Source organism: Rousettus aegyptiacus, unplaced genomic scaffold (genome assembly GCF_014176215.1).
Source record: "Rousettus aegyptiacus isolate mRouAeg1 unplaced genomic scaffold, mRouAeg1.p scaffold_m13_p_18, whole genome shotgun sequence".
Taxonomy (NCBI): Eukaryota; Metazoa; Chordata; class Mammalia; order Chiroptera; family Pteropodidae; genus Rousettus; species Rousettus aegyptiacus.
Window position 1 is genome coordinate 12,015,663 of NW_023416293.1, and position 17,042 is coordinate 12,032,704.

Genomic DNA, 17,042 nt, shown 5'->3' on the forward strand with positions numbered 1-17,042 from the left:
TCGCAGGGGCGGGGCGAGGAGGCCGAGGGCGACCTGAGCCACAGACAGCTGCAGGCCCGGCGCAGCCCGTTTCCTCGGATCGCCACCGGCCGCGGGCTCCCTCGCCCCTGCCTGGCGAGCGAAGGGGGTGGCGGGGGGCAGCCGAGCGCTGCGTGCGGAGCCCACGTCGTGCCCGCCCGCTCCCGCTATGCCAAAGCCTGGGATCTGCCCCGCCGCCTGATTTCTAATTCGAGATAATGCTTTGTCCTGCAAAGTTTGTCCTTTTATCTTTGTAGGTTAGATAAACAACCCAGGAATATGTAAATCGACCGACCACTCGTAGCGAGGGAGACGGCGGCGGCGGGGGAGGGCAGGACACACCCCCGTGCCGGCGCCAGCGCCCACCCCCAGCGCCCAGGACCCACCCTCCGGAGGAGGCCGCGGGGCTCCGATAGGCCCGGAGGGGGTTCGGCAGCCGCCCCCCAGCAGTCCCCGCAGGCGGCGACCTGCCGCGGGCTGTGAGCGGCGCGACAGCGGGGACCCGCTCGGCCATGGGCGCCGCGGTGTCCCAGGCGCTGGCCGCGCTCGGCCTGGGCGCGCAGCCCCCGGCCGCCTGGCTCGCGGCGGCCGCGCTGGGCCTGGTGGCGCTGGGGACGCTCGCGTGGCGCCGCGCGCGGCCCCGGCGGCGCGGGCGGCTGCAGCAGGTGGGCACCGTGCAGCAGCTGTACATCTACCCTGTCAAGTCCTGCAAGGGGGTGGCGGTGAGCGAGGCCGAGTGCACCGCCCTGGGGCTGCGCCGCGGCCACCTGCGGGACAGGTACGCGGGGCCGGGGCGCGGGGCGGCGGGGGAGGGCTGCGGAGCCCCTTGGTTTTTGACAAATAACCAGGGGCTGCGTGGGGACCCCCTGTCATCTCCCAAGAGCAGACCCCAGGGCGGGGACGCTGGGCCTCGGGATGGCTGTCTCACTGGTCGGTCGGCCGGCGGGAGCCTTGAGACGGGATCGGTCCCCCGCGCTTTAGTCTTTTTAGTCGTTGTCGTGTTGGGGCGCCTTGGAGTGGGAGCCCAGCCCTCGAAGGTGCAGGGTGCTGGAGTGACAGGGACCAAGAGTGGTGACACAAGTTGATGCTCAAGTTTCTTGCAGCCTCGGAGTGCTTTTGAATAGGTCATTCTCCCTAATTCTCTGGGGCACGCTTTTACGGATAAAGAAATAGGTTCACGGCCACACACCCCGTGGGAACTCGCCTGTGTTCTCTTTCGCTCAGTGGTGCTTTGTAAAATCACGGTTTTTTTAGTGGTGCCCTACCAGGCTAGGCTCCATCTCTGAATTCCTGGGATTCGGCAGAGGTCGGAAGGGCCCAGAGCGAGTGGCTTTCTCCTCCTCTGAGTCTGGCTCAGGCCGGCCCTGGGCCTGTCTGTAGGGTGCCCTGCGGGTCCTTCCCCCGACCAGCCCTCGCGGCCTCTGTCCCAGCCCGCAGGGCAGGACAATGGGGGCTGTAGCTTTTCTTCCTTCCAGCTCTCCAGACAGAGGGCAGTTCATGGCATAATTGAAAGGTGAGTTACTCATCTCTGCTTCGGGAAGGAAGCCAAGAATGCTAACTAGTCTGTAATTCATTCGGCAGACTCTGAATGATGGTAGAACTTGTTTCTGTAGGCCCAGAGGCAAAAGACATCGGAATTTTACCTTATCAATTCAAAAAAACATATACTGAACTCGCATTACAACAGATAGTAATACTTGGCTTTTATACCAGACACTGTGGTATATTCTTATTTTTGTCATCACCCTACCAGAAAGGGACCAAGAAATGCAGACGACAGCTTTTAGTTCTATGTGATAACTTTGTCGATGGGACAAGTGCCAAGGAGCATCAGAAACTTGGGGATGGTCAGGAATGACTTCATAGCTTGAACTGAAACTTTAAAAATGATTACGAATTTTCCAGGCAAGTAAGTTGGGGAGACAGACATTCTAGAGAGAGGGAATAAGCTAGGTACAAACACTGGGCTTGAGAAGACAGGTATGTTGGGGGAAAGGCTGATGCAGTTGTAGATATTTACCTAAAGGAATTGAAAAGAGGGATTGAAGAAATCCTTACACACCGGTGTTCACTGCGGCATGGTTCACAATAGCCCAGAGGTGAAGCCACGCAAATGTCCATCAGGGGGTGAATTCGTAAACAGGTGGCGTGGACACACAGCAGAACGTTATTCAGCCTTGGAAAGGAACGGAGTTCTGAGACACCCTGCAGCATAGATGAATCTCGAAGACAGTACATTCAATGACGTCAGCCAGGCCCAAAAGGACAAATGTCGTACGATTCCAATTATACGAAGTCTGTAGAATAGGAAAATTCATAGAGACAGGAAGTGGGTTAGAGGCTGTCAGGGGCCGGAGGGGGAGGGTATGGGGAGTTATTGCTTAATGGGTACAGAGTTTGAGGTGATGGAAGGTTTTTGGAAGTAGCTAGTGGTGACGGTTGCATAATACTGTGAATATAGTTAATGCCACTGAATCATGTGCTCAAAAATGGTGTAGTGAACGTTTGTGTCCGAATATCTGTGTGAGTCTCTACTTTCAGCTCTTTTGGGTTTATACCTAAGAGTAGGCCTGGCATTTCGCGTCATATATATTGTACCACAATAAAAAAAATTCTAAACATAAGAAAGGCTGGCAGGTGTGAGGGCCTCGGGAGGTGACGACGGCTGGGCGGGCATCTGGATCGTGAGGGGCCTTGCCTGCCTTGCTGAAGAGTTAGTATTTTACCCTGAAAGCACAGAGGGGCCTTTGCATGAGAGGTGACGCGATCGAATTTGTATCGAGAAAGATCAGACGTCCGTTATTACTCAGAAGAATTACTCGGAAGAATATGCCAGTCCCAAGGATTTGGCACGGGGCAGAGCTCTGCTGAGGCCCAGGGTGAAAGGCTGATAACAGGGCAGTTCAGGGAAGGTCTCACGTTAGCCAAACTCTCCAGTGTCGCGCAACACCTCTACTATGGCGACCTGCTGGAGGTGGTGACCCCAAACACCTGCCGTGTTTTTTTCTTGTCTATGAATGCCAAAAGCACAATGAGATCACTTCTGTAATGGGAATCATTCAATCCAGTGTGAACCAGCTTTACCAAGACGCCAATGCGTTTGGCTCCCCCGGTAGCTGGGAGCTAACCTACACGATTGCATTGTTCTTTTTCTGGGAATGGTCCTCTCTATTGCTCTCATTTCTCCCTCTTTTCTTTTTCGTTCTCCTGTAGAGGACCTCTAGACCGGGAGCATTGGGCCAGAAAAGATGTTGTCCCTATTAACAATAGACCTCTTGGCAAATTGCAAAATTCACAGTCCTGAGTATCAAAACATTGCTTTTTTTCCTTTTTTTAAAGAGGAAGGTGGGTTTGGCCAGGTGTGTGTGGCATCGTATGGTGCTCACCTGGCTCCCAAGCTCCGTGACCGATACAGCAGTGGTCTTGTTACTGTGCCTCCGCAGGCCCCGGAAAGTCTTCCCAGAAAATAGATTCTCGTCCTCTCCTTGGACCGTGCTCGAGGAAAGCGGTCAGACTGTCTGGCCGTTGAGATGGAAATGTAATGAACACCTTTGATGTCTGTGCCTTCAGGAAGCTCCGAATGTTTAGACCCTCGGAAATGAACTGAGACTCAGGCTTGCTCTGCTGCCGAGTCGGTGTTTCGGATAGACAGGCAGACAGACAGGCAGGCAGGCAGACACAGGCACACGCGAGGCCACACGCACCGGGCTTCCGGGGAGGAAATCGCCCATGGCAGCACATCGCCGAAGGTCTCGCAGGTGCCGGCTGCCAGTCACCGCGGGCCTTGCGCGTCTTGTGTTTTGAAAATGGCAGGTTCTGGCTTGTGATCAACGAGAAGGGGAACATGGTCACCGCCCGACAGGAGCCTCGCCTGGTCCTCATTTCCCTGATCTGCGAGGGGGATGCCCTGACCCTCAGCGCAGCCTACACGAAGGACCTGCTGCTGCCCGTCCAGACGCCCCCCACGAATGCCGTGGTCAAGTGCAGGTAAGGAAGAGGCCACTCGCGGCCCCGGCACGCGCATTCACTCATGCGGGGCCATGAAAGTGCCGGCTACGGAGGGGATCCTGAGACAGATGACCGGCAATTAACCCTCGATGACAAATGCACCCGATGTGGGGTCAGGTCCTCAAGAGCGTGATGATCTACACAAAGGAGGAACGGGATAGCAATTCAGAAACGGAGGCCGACGCGGGGTTGACAGACGTAAGAGTCCCGCGTAGAACGCCCTGGGGACAAAACACATCGCTGAAGGACCAACGTGGGGCGGGAGTGACCGAGGGAGAGAATTCTGGGAGAGGAAAGGTTAGATCCCTGTTTGACCAGAGGACGGGGCCTGTTTTGCTTGGAAAGCAGGAACCCTACGACTCTGAGTTAGGACGGGAGTCACAAATGGCGAGGTGGCCTGCGCGGCATTTAGGTCCCACAAAAGGAAGTTCCAAAATAGAAATGAGCAGCTGCCGCCGGAAGGGCGATCTGACCTGCAGTCACCCAGGGGTGCGAGGTGGGTCACCGGGGAGGCCCTGGGCCCAGAAGCTCTTTCCCGGGGTCACAAGGGCTGCGAGGAGGCGAGGAGTCCAGCAAACCCAGGGCTGCCTCTAAGAAGTCGCGTCCAGAGTTGACTTTTTAATCCCGTTATGGGAAAAATTAAAAATTTAGCCTAAGTATACGTTTGTCACAGTGTCTGCCTTTTAATTAAAATGCGATGTGAATGCTAAACGTTAGTCCATGACCTGTCGTAGACAATAATGTCACATCAAACAACGCAGTGAACTGAAAAAAACATCTGAAGATCCCCCCGATGTTCATAAAATGCAACCCCAATACAATTTCTATAATATCTTAGACATATAATAATATACTTCTATTTTATTTGGGTGGTTTTTTTATTATTCTAAAAGGAATATATATTCATAGTCGAAAAATTGGGAAGTACCAAAAAAAGGGGGAAAAAAACCATCTAAAATAACTATAATAATATTTTGACGTATTTTCTTTCTGTCTCTATAGCTAATATTTTTCACACCAAGTTGATGCATTGAGTATTTTTTCATATTGTTTAGAAAATCTTCAAAAATACCATTCTTCATATTGGCAAACATTTCATTCTGTGAGTGCCCTTTATGCATTTTAACTTGTCCCCAAGATTAAACATTTGAATTGTTTTCAGCGTTTTCCCAAGCTGGAAGAAGACTTTGATAAATATCTTGATAGAAATCTTTGTTCATATCTCTTATTATTTCCTTAGGGAAAAAATTTTTACAATTGTTTTGTTAGAAACAAGAGTATGGATCCTAGACTTTGGATATATGTTGCTAAATTGTTTTTGCAGAATGGCAAAACCAGGTACGTGGCTACCAGAGGTTCATGAGCATGCCTGTCTAATTATATCCTGATCATTACGTTAAAAAATATGTTGCCATTTGGATGGGGAAAATGGTAATTTCTCGTTGATTTAGTTTGCATTTTTAACACACCCGTTACAATTTGTATTTCACGTCTGTCCACCTCCTGGTTCCTATTTGTCTGCCATGGTTAGATACTCACCCAGACTTTGCTGTGGTGAAAATTTTTTCCGTTTAATTTTTTATCCATTGGGAATGGTGTGGAAACATTTTTCATGGACCCTTATGGGCTTTGGCCTGTGTTTCAAAGACTAAACAGGAAACGGGTTTGAAAATGGCAAAACGAGAAGGCTTAGCCTCTTTGGGCAAAGATGTCAAGGATGCTTGGGACTCAGTTTCTTATCCAGCCCTTGTGGTATCTCTTGTGGCATCTGGAATCGTAACATCAGCCCAGTGCCTTAAAGATTTCCGATGAGTTTTGGGGGCCCTGGGGCGACAAGGCCGTCCGTGATCACGGCCAGTACACCTGCTTATTACTTGGTGTCCATGCATCTCCGTCAAAGGTTTTGGGAACGTTTGGACTTTTTTCCCCTTGCATTTTTCGGGACAGTGTGTCAGCAGCGTGCTGGGCCCAGCGGCACAGCCGAGGCTGCTCAGAACACAGCAGAAACGGGAAGGTGACGAGGAACAAAATCCCGCTCATTGAAAAGCCTCGGGTTCCAGATGTTTAAATGAACTTGAACCCCCGGACCGGCGCGTAGAGGTCGCCATGGAAACAAGCATCAGGTCAAGAGGGCTGATGTCTTAAATGTTTTTATAAGGAGCAGAGACGGATGCAGACGGTTTAACGCAGTGAAGACCATGGTTGTCAGCCGCCTCCTCTGCCGCTGCTGCCTCCGTCCACCCACAAAAGCTACCAAGGGAACACTGTGCTGCTGCGTGGCAGGCAGGCTGAGGGGCTTCGATGGCAGTCGGGGTTTGAGTCCGGAGATAAGAGGCAGACACTAGAAAAGAGACATTTAATAGCAAGGTGACCTTCGAGGCTGCCTTTGTCCCTAGATTTTGGTAGTGCAGCCTCGGCGCGCGATGCTTCAGAAATGAACATGTTAGACGGTCCGCGGCTCACACGCGCTCATATGCACTCATACATGCACACGCATGCACACAGGCCGACCTCTCACACACACTGAATTCTGGAAATCTCTGCCCTCTTGCGGTGGATTTGATGTTCGGAGGAAGTGTGCGAGTCTTTTGGAGCTGAGCTGGGTGAACAAGGAGGTGATCAACCCACGTAAGATGATTTTTTGGGGGGACGGGGGTGTTTAAAAATGAGGTTAGACTCCCATCAGGAGGGCTCATTTCTCATGCATCTTCTAAGTCATTTATGATTAATGTTAGAATGAATCTATTGCTTCCCAAGGTGACGACTTTGCAAGGTAAAATGCATTTGGATGTATGAATGTTGGCATTTTTATTTTGGTCATTCTAGTTTTATTTCATCTTGACCCAGAAAAGAGTAAGGCAGGTAGATGCTCCTGGTTTTTATTGATCAAAGGGCCTCATTACTCCGTAGGCATAGGACGTGAACTTCAACCCTCTGACTTTCAGGAGGTCAATTTAGAATGGATGGGAAGGAGGAAATAAAATATCTTTGTTTGTAGATAATATGATATTATATAGAGAAAAACCTAAAGACACTGTTCAATCCAAAAATTTAGTAAAGTTACAGGATAAAAAAAATCAACATAAATAAAAATCGGTTGTGTTTCAAAACACTAATCACAAAAGATCTGAAAAAGAAATAAAACAATCTGATTCACAATGTCAAAAATACTAAAATCCTTAAAATTTAACCAGTGAGTTGGAACATCTGTGCCTTGAAGACTCTAAGATGCTGATGAAAGGCATTGAGGAGACACATAAATGGAAAGGTATTCCATGTTCACAGATTGGAAGAATTAATATTCAAATGGCCGTACTACCGAACGCCATTTATAGATTCCAGGCAATCTCTGTCAAAATTCAATGGCATTTTTCACAGCAATAGGAAAAAAAAACAATCCTAAAATTTGCATGAGACCACAAAAGGCCCCGAATAGCCAAAGCAATCCTGTGAGAAACAAGAACAAAGCATCACACTTCTTGCTTCCAAACTATACTCCAAGGCTACAATAATCAAAACGGTATGGCGCTGGCATAAAAATAGACACATAGTTCGATGGAGCAGGATCAAGAGCCCGGAAATAAACCCATGCCTACATGGCCAACGAATAATTGTCAGGAAAGCCGAGAATAATCAGCGGGGACAGGACCATCTTGTTGATAAATAGTTTTGGGGAAACTGGATGTTCCCAGAGGTGGTGCCAGGCTAAAATGATGTCTCCTGGCAGTTAGGGAATGACCGGGACAGCACAACTTGGTGTAGCTATTCCAACATGGGCAGGACATGGAAGGGCGCCCAGGTTTTCAAAGCCATGCCCAGCCTTCTCTCTCGTCACCCCCCGCAGAGTGCACGGCTTGGAGGTCCAGGGCAGAGACTGTGGCGAGGCCGCAGCCGAGTGGGTCACCAGCTTCCTGAAGTCACAGCCCTACCGCCTGGTGCATTTTGAGCCTCACATGCGACCAAGAAAGCCTCACCAAATGTTCGATGTATTCCGGCCCAAAGATCAGGTCAGAGGAGGGCCCCTCAGCTTGGGACTTTGGGGCGTCCCGTGGGAGGCGGGCTTCCTTGGTTGCGGAGCACTGTCTACCTCCAGCCCATCCGGTAGGGGTGCATTTCTGCGGAGCTCCATCTTGTTTTGCCAGGCGACCCCCAGGCAATACCCACAGGCAAAAATCAAGCCCTTCCCTCGGGAACATCGTCTGTGCTTCTTGATTTGGGGGTGGCGCCCTCATAGTCGCCCGTGGACACCTACCTCCCTATTTACAGAAGCCTTCCGGTGCCCTTTGGGTTCCAGAACTGTTCTATGCCAGGATCTTTTTCACTCTGTTTTGTCACTGCATGTGGGGTCCAACCTTTTCACAGTTTGAATGCAATGAGGACAATGAGTGTGGGATGGAGATCCACAGACTTAAAATGACCAGCCCTTAACACCACAAGGCTGCAAGGACTCGTCGTGACAGTAGGGCTGGCAGCTCGGCGCTGTGAAACTCAGTCCCCGGGGCCGTTAAAAAAATCAGAGTCAGCAAAAGTACTTGACAATGATTTGCAGGCAGCATAAAAAATAAACGTCCACAGAATCAGTGATCGCACGTAACGAGGCCATCAAACCCAACCACCTTGCTAACCATCTGAAAACCTCGAAGCTTAGGAAAGGAGAGGGAATTCCCCCAAGGACACCTGCTAGGAGCTCGTTCTAGGATCCTAAGCTCATGTCCTCTTCATTCTATCATGTAATCCCTGTTACCCGCAAGGCTCCTCAGAGCGACTGAATCACTGTGACTTTTTCTATAAAGAAAAAAAAACAAACAAACTAGAGAAATCCTTAGAAAGGTTGTGTGCACATGGGAGGCGGGAGGGGAGGGGTCCATGGAAGGTCTAGCGCCGTGTGCGATGACGGCCGCTCTCCTCACCAGATCGCTTACTCGGACGCCAGCCCGCTCTTGATCCTCTCCCAGGCGTCGCTGGCGGACCTCAACTCCAGGCTGGAGAAGAAAGTCAAAGCAGCGAACTTCAGGCCCAATATCGTCATTTCAGGGTGTGGCGTCTACGCAGAGGTACGGATGTGGTTCCCCGCCCGTTTTCCTTGGATGTAACTTTCTTTTTCTTTCTTTTTTTTCCCCCCAAGGTATGAGACTTTGAGATTAGATTAGATTCTTCCGAAAGATGCGTTATGTGTTGGCCCTTGGGTCTGGGGGAAGGTGGCTTTCTTGTCCGTCAATGGCCCCCTGGGAAGACCGGCATTTGCAGCATGGCTGTGGGGGGCGCGGTTTTAACGTATGGATTTGGGGAGATGCCCACGTCTGTCGCAACCTCTGTCCGTACTCATGCTTCTGGTCTGTTCTTCAAAACCTTCTCCGCACCGAGGACCCGCTGGCACCCCCAGACTGGGACCCGCCTTGTTCTGCTTTCTCCCGTTTCCCACATTCAGATAGTGGCTGTGACTTGGTGGCTCCGTTCCATTCCCATTCTCCTCCGGCCCCTTTCAGGGCCAAGTCGCCGTCCTGGCTCATCTGGGTTATTGCGATAGCTGCTCTTCAATGGCCGGTCGCCCTGCTTCTGCCCTTGACCGACCCCACCATCAGACATGGTCTATTCTCAACACGTAGGTCAAGGTCGTCCTGTAAATGTAAGGCACATCATGTCTTTCTCCTCCAAATCCTCTCACGAGTCTCCATTTCTCTTCAGGTAAAAAAATATATATAGGGTCTTTATGGGGAGTCCCACATGACCCTGCGCCCTGCTGGGCTCCATTTCCTGCCACTCTCCCCTTCTCCCAGCCTGCTCCGGCCGCCCAGCCCTACCCCCCACCCCAGGACCTTTGCACGTGCTGACGCCGCTGCCCGGCACGCCTCGGGTCGCCTCCCTGGCTCGCTCCCTCGCCTCCTTCCCTTCCGTGCTGATTACCTTGAATCTTGCCCTTCACCCGCTTAGAAACTCCCGGCCTTCTTTGAAAGTCCAGAGGAAAAGTCCCCTCCCCCGGAAAGCCAGCCAGTCCCCAGACCTAGAGGAGATGCCTCTCTGCTCTGAAGCTCCGCCCAGCTTGTGCCGATGGAGTCTCTTGTCGCCTCCAGCCGATGCGTTCCGGTGGGAAGGCTTCCGAGTGCTCTTCTTCCGCGTTTAACACACTTCTGGGCCCACAGGGGACATTTGACATACGTTAGTTTCTCCTCTTCCTCCCCTTTGCCGAATGGATTCTCGCCCTCTGGCATTTTTACCTATTTGTCTGTGAATAAATTCCTAACAGTTTCTACTGCATAGGAAAGGGGCCCTGGAAATAGTTCTTGAATTAATAACCAATTACTTTCCTAACTGGAATCCTCGTTTCTCTCCTCTCGGATTTTTTTTTTTTAAATGACCACAGTGCCCCCTGGTGGAGAAATGAATGCAGGACAGGCCGGGGCTGCTCTGTCAACAGGAGCCCAGCCTTCCCGGCTGCTGTGAAAATTGCAGTGGAGAGACAGACCCACGTTATGATTTTTAAAAAATCTGCCATACATAGCTCAAGAATAACACTATTAGAGTTAAAATCCTGAGTCCGGAGCTCTGTCTGCGGCTTGCGATGAACGAAGGACCTGAAGATTTTGCCTTCAGGTGCCTGGTATTTCTGTTTCTGAGGGTAAGAAGGTCAGGGCCACACAGATGTCCGAGTCCTTCCTTCTAAGGACTTCCCGGGGTCCCCTCACCCTTCTTTCGGGCGCCTCAAAATCTCCACCCTGGAAGGCTCAGTTCCGATTCCACCTTTTCCATAAACCTGCCCCGACCAGAGCAGCATGAAGACTTGTTGTCTACATGGCAGGGACAGTTCTTGCTCGCACGGTTCTATCAGCACACGCTCGCTACTTCTCGGCCCTTTTTATAGTTTTTTCTGGACCTTTTAAAAAATATAATGATCATTTGCTTTTCGTGTATGTGTGACCTATCTCCCCTGCTGGGTTCACGGGGTGCAGTCCACTGGTTTGATCTGTCCTGAGGAGTAGGTACCGGGGACCCCAGCTGCAGGCAGGAGCTGGGGTGCTTCCTGAACCCCAGTGGGGGATGCAGAGAGAAGAGGCTGTGGCTGCTCTTGGTTTCTCCACATTTGGCCGGGGGAGATGCGAGACTCACGTCTGCCCTGACTTAAGGGTCTCGTCCACCTCGGGGCACACACAAAGAAATCTGATGTGGGCTCTCCGTACCCCTTCTTCTCCTTCTGCCACTCCTTCTGCCCCCTTACTTCTCCGTCCCCCCCTCGGGTGAAAGAAGATCAATCAGGGAGGCTTCCCGTAGGAGGTGAGTTTCAACCACAGTTTGACAAATGAGAAGAGAGGGTGCATTTCGTTCCAAGTCAGTGAAGTGACACATCCAAGGTGGAGTGAGGAGGGGACAGGGAGGTGGGTGGCCCCTCAGGACTGACGTGCACAGTCTGCCGTCTTTGATGTCAGTGGCTTCACGAGGTGTCAGCTCATGGGAAGGCCCTTCACAGGTGCGTCGGCCGCAGGCTCAGACGTGGTCACGTGATGTCTTGTGCTTCGTCCCGTAGGATTCGTGGAACGAGCTTCTCATCGGGGACGTGGAGCTGAGAAGAGTGATGGCTTGCTCCAGGTGGGGCACATCCTCCGCGGCCGGGGGGGCGGGAGGCCGAGGTCACTCCACCTTGTTCCTTGTGTCACGCTCCGTGTGTGTGTGTGTGCGTGTGTGTGTGCGCAGGTGCATTTTAACCACGGTGGACCCGGACACCGGTGTCATGAGCAGGAAGGAGCCACTGGACACCCTGAAGAGGTAGGAACGGGAGACCGAGTATCCGTAGGGGGCGAGATGTGACCATGGGCACAGCCGGTCTCAGGGCGAATGGGGTGCCGTGCAGCCAGGGGAGCTCTGCCTGCTACCCGGAAACTTTGAAGATGAAACTGGTCTTTTCTTTCTTAAGGAACAGTGACATCCACCCTGACTCCCACAGAGTACGAGCGGTTATCATTGTTGCTTCCAAAATGTCCTGTTCCTAGTAGAAAGAAGAAAGCACGTTTGATTTGTGGAGGCGAAAGTTTTGTCGGAGGCATAAATAGTGCGACAATCAGGACAGTTGCCACCGGCCACCTGTGCTCGGTTGTGCTGTGCTGAGCTAGGGGCGGGAGGATTTAGTGGTAGTAACGCACCCCACCCCAACGTGGCTCGCCACCTGCTCATTGTGGGACTCCGACAAGTCGCTTAGCTTCTTACAGTTTCCGTTTCTTTATTTGCGAAAACCGGGCTCGTAACACCTCTCCAGCTGCTCAGAATGAGGCAAGAAATATGATTTAAAAAACAGACGATAGAATACCGCGCACAGTGACCACGTAGGCTGCGGTCACTGGTCGTCTTAGTCTATGAACTTGTATGAACTTGACGGCTTCGGGGAGAAGCAGCCTGGAGTCGCTTCGGGGCATTTTCCGACGCCACGTGCTGCGTGTCCAGCACGCCTCTCTCCGCGGACCTTCACGGGGTAGTCAGAGAGGCCTGGGAAGGGGCCCGTGCCCCTGGGTGGGGACACCCAGACCCACAAGCACGGGCCAGTCGATGAGTGAACCAGGCAGAGTGAGCGGCGAGCGGCCGTCACCGGCGCCCAGCGCTTCACAGTTACCGGGTCGCGTTGGCACTGCAGCCCGAGCAGCAGGACCTCCGTCTAAGCCAAGCGGCTCGGGCCTCCTGCCCGTCAGAGCGGGTGCATGTTTCATGTTCAGCGGAAGAGAAATGCACTGAGAAAGGAGCTTTTAGATGAGTTTGCGATATGTTAATTCCAACAGAAACCTATATATATTTTTAAAAATCATAGAAGATGCATGTACGGGACGATACAGTTTTCAGTCCTAAAACTCGGCGAGCACCCGAATTCATAACCGCTTGCGCGACTGCCTCGTCCCCACAAGGGGGCGCTGCGGACCTTATTTCGGGCCTCCCCGCAGCCCCGCGGCAGAGGTGGCTGCAGGAGCTGAGGTCCAGTGAGAACTGGGGAGGGCTGGCCTGGCAGGCTGGCGCCAGAGGGACGCCCTGGCAGGCGGGGCCACCCGAGAGCCACCTCTCCGCCCTCACAGCTTCCCGTTCGTATTCCTAGACAGCGAAATGGACCTCCACCTGCGAACCAGGTGACCAGAGCTGGTTCTTTCTCAGGCCTCGTCTGGACTCAGGTGTATAGATGACCAGGGTCACATACCCAGTGGGAAGTGTCCTAGCTATGGTGCCTGGCTTCTGGTCCCAGCTTGACCTCTTAGATCTGTGCTCTTGGGCGAGGTGGTTACTCCCCTGAGGCCCCCCTGTAAAGTGGGGATAATCCCATCCCCACCGAGGCTTGCCGTGAGAATTAAGAGATAATATCTGTGGTCTTTATAAACTGCCAGCGTGTGACATGCAGAACTCAGACTCCCAGTTTCCCCCTGGGGTCATCAGAGCCTCAGACCACAGAGCTGGGCAGCTAGGAGGAATCCCAGGTCATAACAGTAGCTGATCTGCCCCTCGTCCTGAAGAGGCCACCCTCGGACAGACGCAGATCCCCAGATGCCCCTGGCGTTGCATGCTGGCAGAGGAGACATGGCCCGGGAGAGCCGTCTGGGTCCTTGGGTCCAGGTCACTGACCATGGAGCGAGGCGGGGCACTTGTCCAGGCAGGGCAGGCTGGGTCGGTGGCTCGTGGCTTTCCTTCACGGATTTATAGTCATTGGTTTGTTCAGCCAACGTCTGAATGGCTGAGGTGTCCCAGGCACTGTCCCAGGCTGTGGGAACTCAGCAGTGGACATGTACACGCCGCCAGCCCGCACGGTGCCGGCGGAGCCGAGGGTGTCCGGAACCAGGCTCCACATTGACCCTGTCTGTTTTCTCATCAGCCATTTCTGATCTGAAAAACAAAATCAGGACCAAGTTGTTGCAATAGTTTGTTTGCTTGTTTTAAGCATGATAGAATGCAACTCATGCTTTCTATTAAAAAGGTTTTAAATTTAGAAATGATGTAAAATCGGAGTTAGCTGAAACGAGGAGCTGAAAGCACACTTTCCCCCGGCGGAGGGAGGAGGGGGAGGATCTCGCCGCGTTATTCCCACACGTCTGCTGTGCTCGCTCTTCCCAGGGCCTCTTGCGTCTTCCTGACAAAGACGTCCATGCTTCTGCCAACAGAGGAATTTCCTCACCAGCGCAGTCATCCGTTTCGCACATGGTTCTCAGTCACTGGTGACGGAGGGGCCCGGTGTCGGGTGGGAGCAGTAGAAAGGAGTTAGACCCAGCTTCTGCTCTCCGGGGACTCCCTGTCCTACAGAGCAAGTAGACGCGCTCCCCGACACTACCAGCCGGAGCATGCGCGTGTTCACGGGGCAGGCAGAGAAAATGGAGGCGGGTGTGATCGATTATTCCTGGCTGGGGGCCCTGGGCTTCCTCCTCGGAGACGTGGCATTTGAGTTGGGGCCTGGAGGGAGAGGTAGAGTTCTAATACATGGGGACCTGGACGAAGGACATTCCAGAGCCACGTCAGAGGAATTACTGAGCCAGTCAGGTGCAGAGGGAATGGACATCAGGTGTCCAGTGCAATCCACATGTTAGGGGCAGAGGGCGAGGGTCTGGAGAAGCTGGCCTCAGCCGGGCAGGGGCCTTGCGTGCTGGGCTGAAGGGTTGGAATGCTTTTCTTCGGGCTCTGGGGAGCCACTGAACGTCGCAGCCTGGGAATGCTCAGCCCGGAGCAAGATCGAGAAATTAAGAAAGTGCAGTGCCAACAATGAACGGAAAGGCAGGGTGAGGGAGAAGGAGGGAGGGAGGATGGTCAAGAAGGTAATGCCGTCGCCTGAGCTCGCTCGGAGCAAGCCTGTGACAGTGGGAGAAGAGCAGAGAGAATTCAAACCATGGGGTGTGGGAAGGACCCCAGGGCTTTGGACAAGCTCGGGGGTTGTGGGGGGCAAAGGTGTCGGGGAAGACTCCAGGGCTCCAAGCCTGAGTGACGGGTAGGATGGTGGTTCCGGTGACTCACCTGGAGGAGTCAGGAGGGCAGAGGTCTGGGAACAAGAAGGTGACCACCGATGTCAGAACACATCAAGTACCTAATCTCCTGAGAAAGGGAACAAACATGGGGTGAAGATGGGGGTTGTGGCCATTGGGTGCGCTTCTGCAGTGTGTCCACTGGGGGGCGGTGTTCCGTGAGACCGGTGGCGGGTGGGTGCTCGCTGGCTGGGCTACACCGCGGTGCCCTGTGGGGTGGGCTCGCCTGTGCCTGGAAGGAGCCACGTGCTGTGCGAGCTCTTGCTTCTGAGTGGCTGTGACTCGTGATCTCTCTCCTACTGCAGCTATCGCCTGTGTGACCCTTCGGAGCAAAACTTGTACGGCAAATCGCCTCTCTTTGGACAGTATTTTGTTCCGGAAAACCCAGGGACCATCAAAGTGGGAGACGCCGTGTACCTGCTGGGCCGGGAAAAGGCGTCATAGGTCCTGGACTCTCAGATGCCTTTGGAAAAAAAAACCAAAAAAAAAACAAAAAAACAAAACAAACAAACAAAACAACAACAACAACACACCTGCCAAGTCCCGGGTTTTGCAGCGGGCACCTCCGCGTTTTCTGGAGAGCTGTGATTTCCAAGCGCTTCCTCTCGGGGCCTTCCTCAGAGCACAGGTGCGCAGTCTTGATGACTTATAGGACCTCAGGAAGTCCCCTCAATGACAAGGTCCTGAAGACCCCCCCGGTTAACACTGATTATGGAATAATTGTTTCTCCTCCTCCTTTATTCGCCGACTCAGAGTGCCCCGATCTCCATCATCTCATTGCTGCTCCTTAGGGAAAGAAAACGAGGAGGCGTGAGCGAGCGAGAGGAATGTTCTGGAAGGTTTTTATCCCCCCATGCATGGGGCATGCAATGGAAATTAAATAGATCCCCCCCCAAAAAAAAAACAAAACAGGCTACACTGTGACCTCATCTTCCCCCGCGCACCCCTGGCTACGTTTTGAAAGGGCGTAGAGAGCTTGGCCTTCAGGGAACACGCGAGAAGCACACGTCGTCTTGGACTTGGCCCTGTCACTTCGGTCCAGTGTCTGTGAGGACGTGGTGACTCCCTGGGAGCCCGCGGCGCCTCGGGACTGCGGGGGAGAAGCGATGACAGGCTGGCAGGCCTGCTCAGGGGAGCCCCATTGCCGTCAGCCTCTGACCAGCGGCGGGGGGACAAGCAAGGTCGGGAAACACCTCCCTGCCAGGAGACGAAGCGTCGGGTATCTCGTGTGCGTCCCCAAAACTTCCCCCAATATCTGAACGTGGACTGGGGGGGCGCCGCGGAGGGGAATCGCCCTCGTTCACGTTGCCCAGGAAACGACCGAGACCCTGGGAACACTTGAGCACAAAGGAACCTCTTGCAAGGAGGTGGTGCCATCTAGTGGCGTTGAGAGGCAGCTCAGAGCCCGCTGTGGAAAAAATGGAAAAAAAATCCCTGTGGATGCCGTGTTAGTTTTCCATCCCGGATTTTTTTTTTTTTTTAACTCCAGGTGTTTTATGCTTCTCTGCCGGAAACATTCGATTTCCTGGAAGCGCTCAGGAGGATGGCTGTCTGTCCCAGAGTCCCCCAGTATCCTTACTGGTCCCATCCACGCCTCATGACTGGCTGCTTCTCACGTTTAGGGTGAAAAAGTTCTAAAGTCCGCGGATGAGAAGAAACGGGACTGTGATTCAAAGTAAACCACTGAAGACCTTTCTCAGGAGCAAGGAAAAAATGTAAGTCGATTTGTTTAAAAAACGATAGCTAACATGTCTACTGATGGAATTAAGTGATGCTAAGGTCTGATGAAGTGTACCTTTCATTGCCCGTTTGTCCTTTAATTGTATTAGGAAGTTGATGAAATCATGAAAAAATGTTTCAAAACTATGGATAAATAAAAACTACTTTGACCAGCTCCGGGTCTCGCTAGCTTCTTGGTGCCGAGTCAGGCTTCGAAAGCTGACAGAGATGAGCAGACAAAGCCAATGATCCTGACACCTGACCAGGGCTCTCCTAAATGCGTCTGCTCACACACAGCATCCCCAGGCAGATGCCCATTTTTGAAGAACT

At 52.7% G+C, this 17,042-nt stretch overlaps 1 protein-coding gene across 1 annotated transcript; it reads left to right on the top strand.

The window, feature by feature from the left end:
* The first annotated feature begins 515 nt into the window (after window positions 1–515).
* MTARC1 (mitochondrial amidoxime reducing component 1) lies at window positions 516–15,887 on the top strand. Its single transcript, XM_016165087.2, has 7 exons — window positions 516–796; window positions 3,832–4,005; window positions 7,871–8,033; window positions 8,940–9,080; window positions 11,546–11,607; window positions 11,713–11,784; window positions 15,299–15,887. Exons 1-7 carry the CDS (start codon window positions 531–533, stop codon window positions 15,435–15,437), a joined length of 1,017 nt encoding a protein of 338 aa, XP_016020573.2. The 5' UTR covers window positions 516–530; the 3' UTR covers window positions 15,438–15,887.
* Window positions 15,888–17,042: the final 1,155 nt, after the last annotated feature.

Excerpts from the sequence above, each read along its gene's own strand:
- MTARC1 (XM_016165087.2), top strand. The coding sequence starts at position 531 with ATGGGCGCCGCGGTGTCCCAGGCGCTGGCCGCGCTCGGCCTGGGCGCG. Across the intron at positions 4,006-7,870 it reads AATGCCGTGGTCAAGTGCAG|AGTGCACGGCTTGGAGGTCC; the intron begins GTAAGGAAGAGG and ends CACCCCCCGCAG. Across the intron at positions 11,785-15,298 it reads CCACTGGACACCCTGAAGAG|CTATCGCCTGTGTGACCCTT; the intron begins GTAGGAACGGGA and ends CTCCTACTGCAG.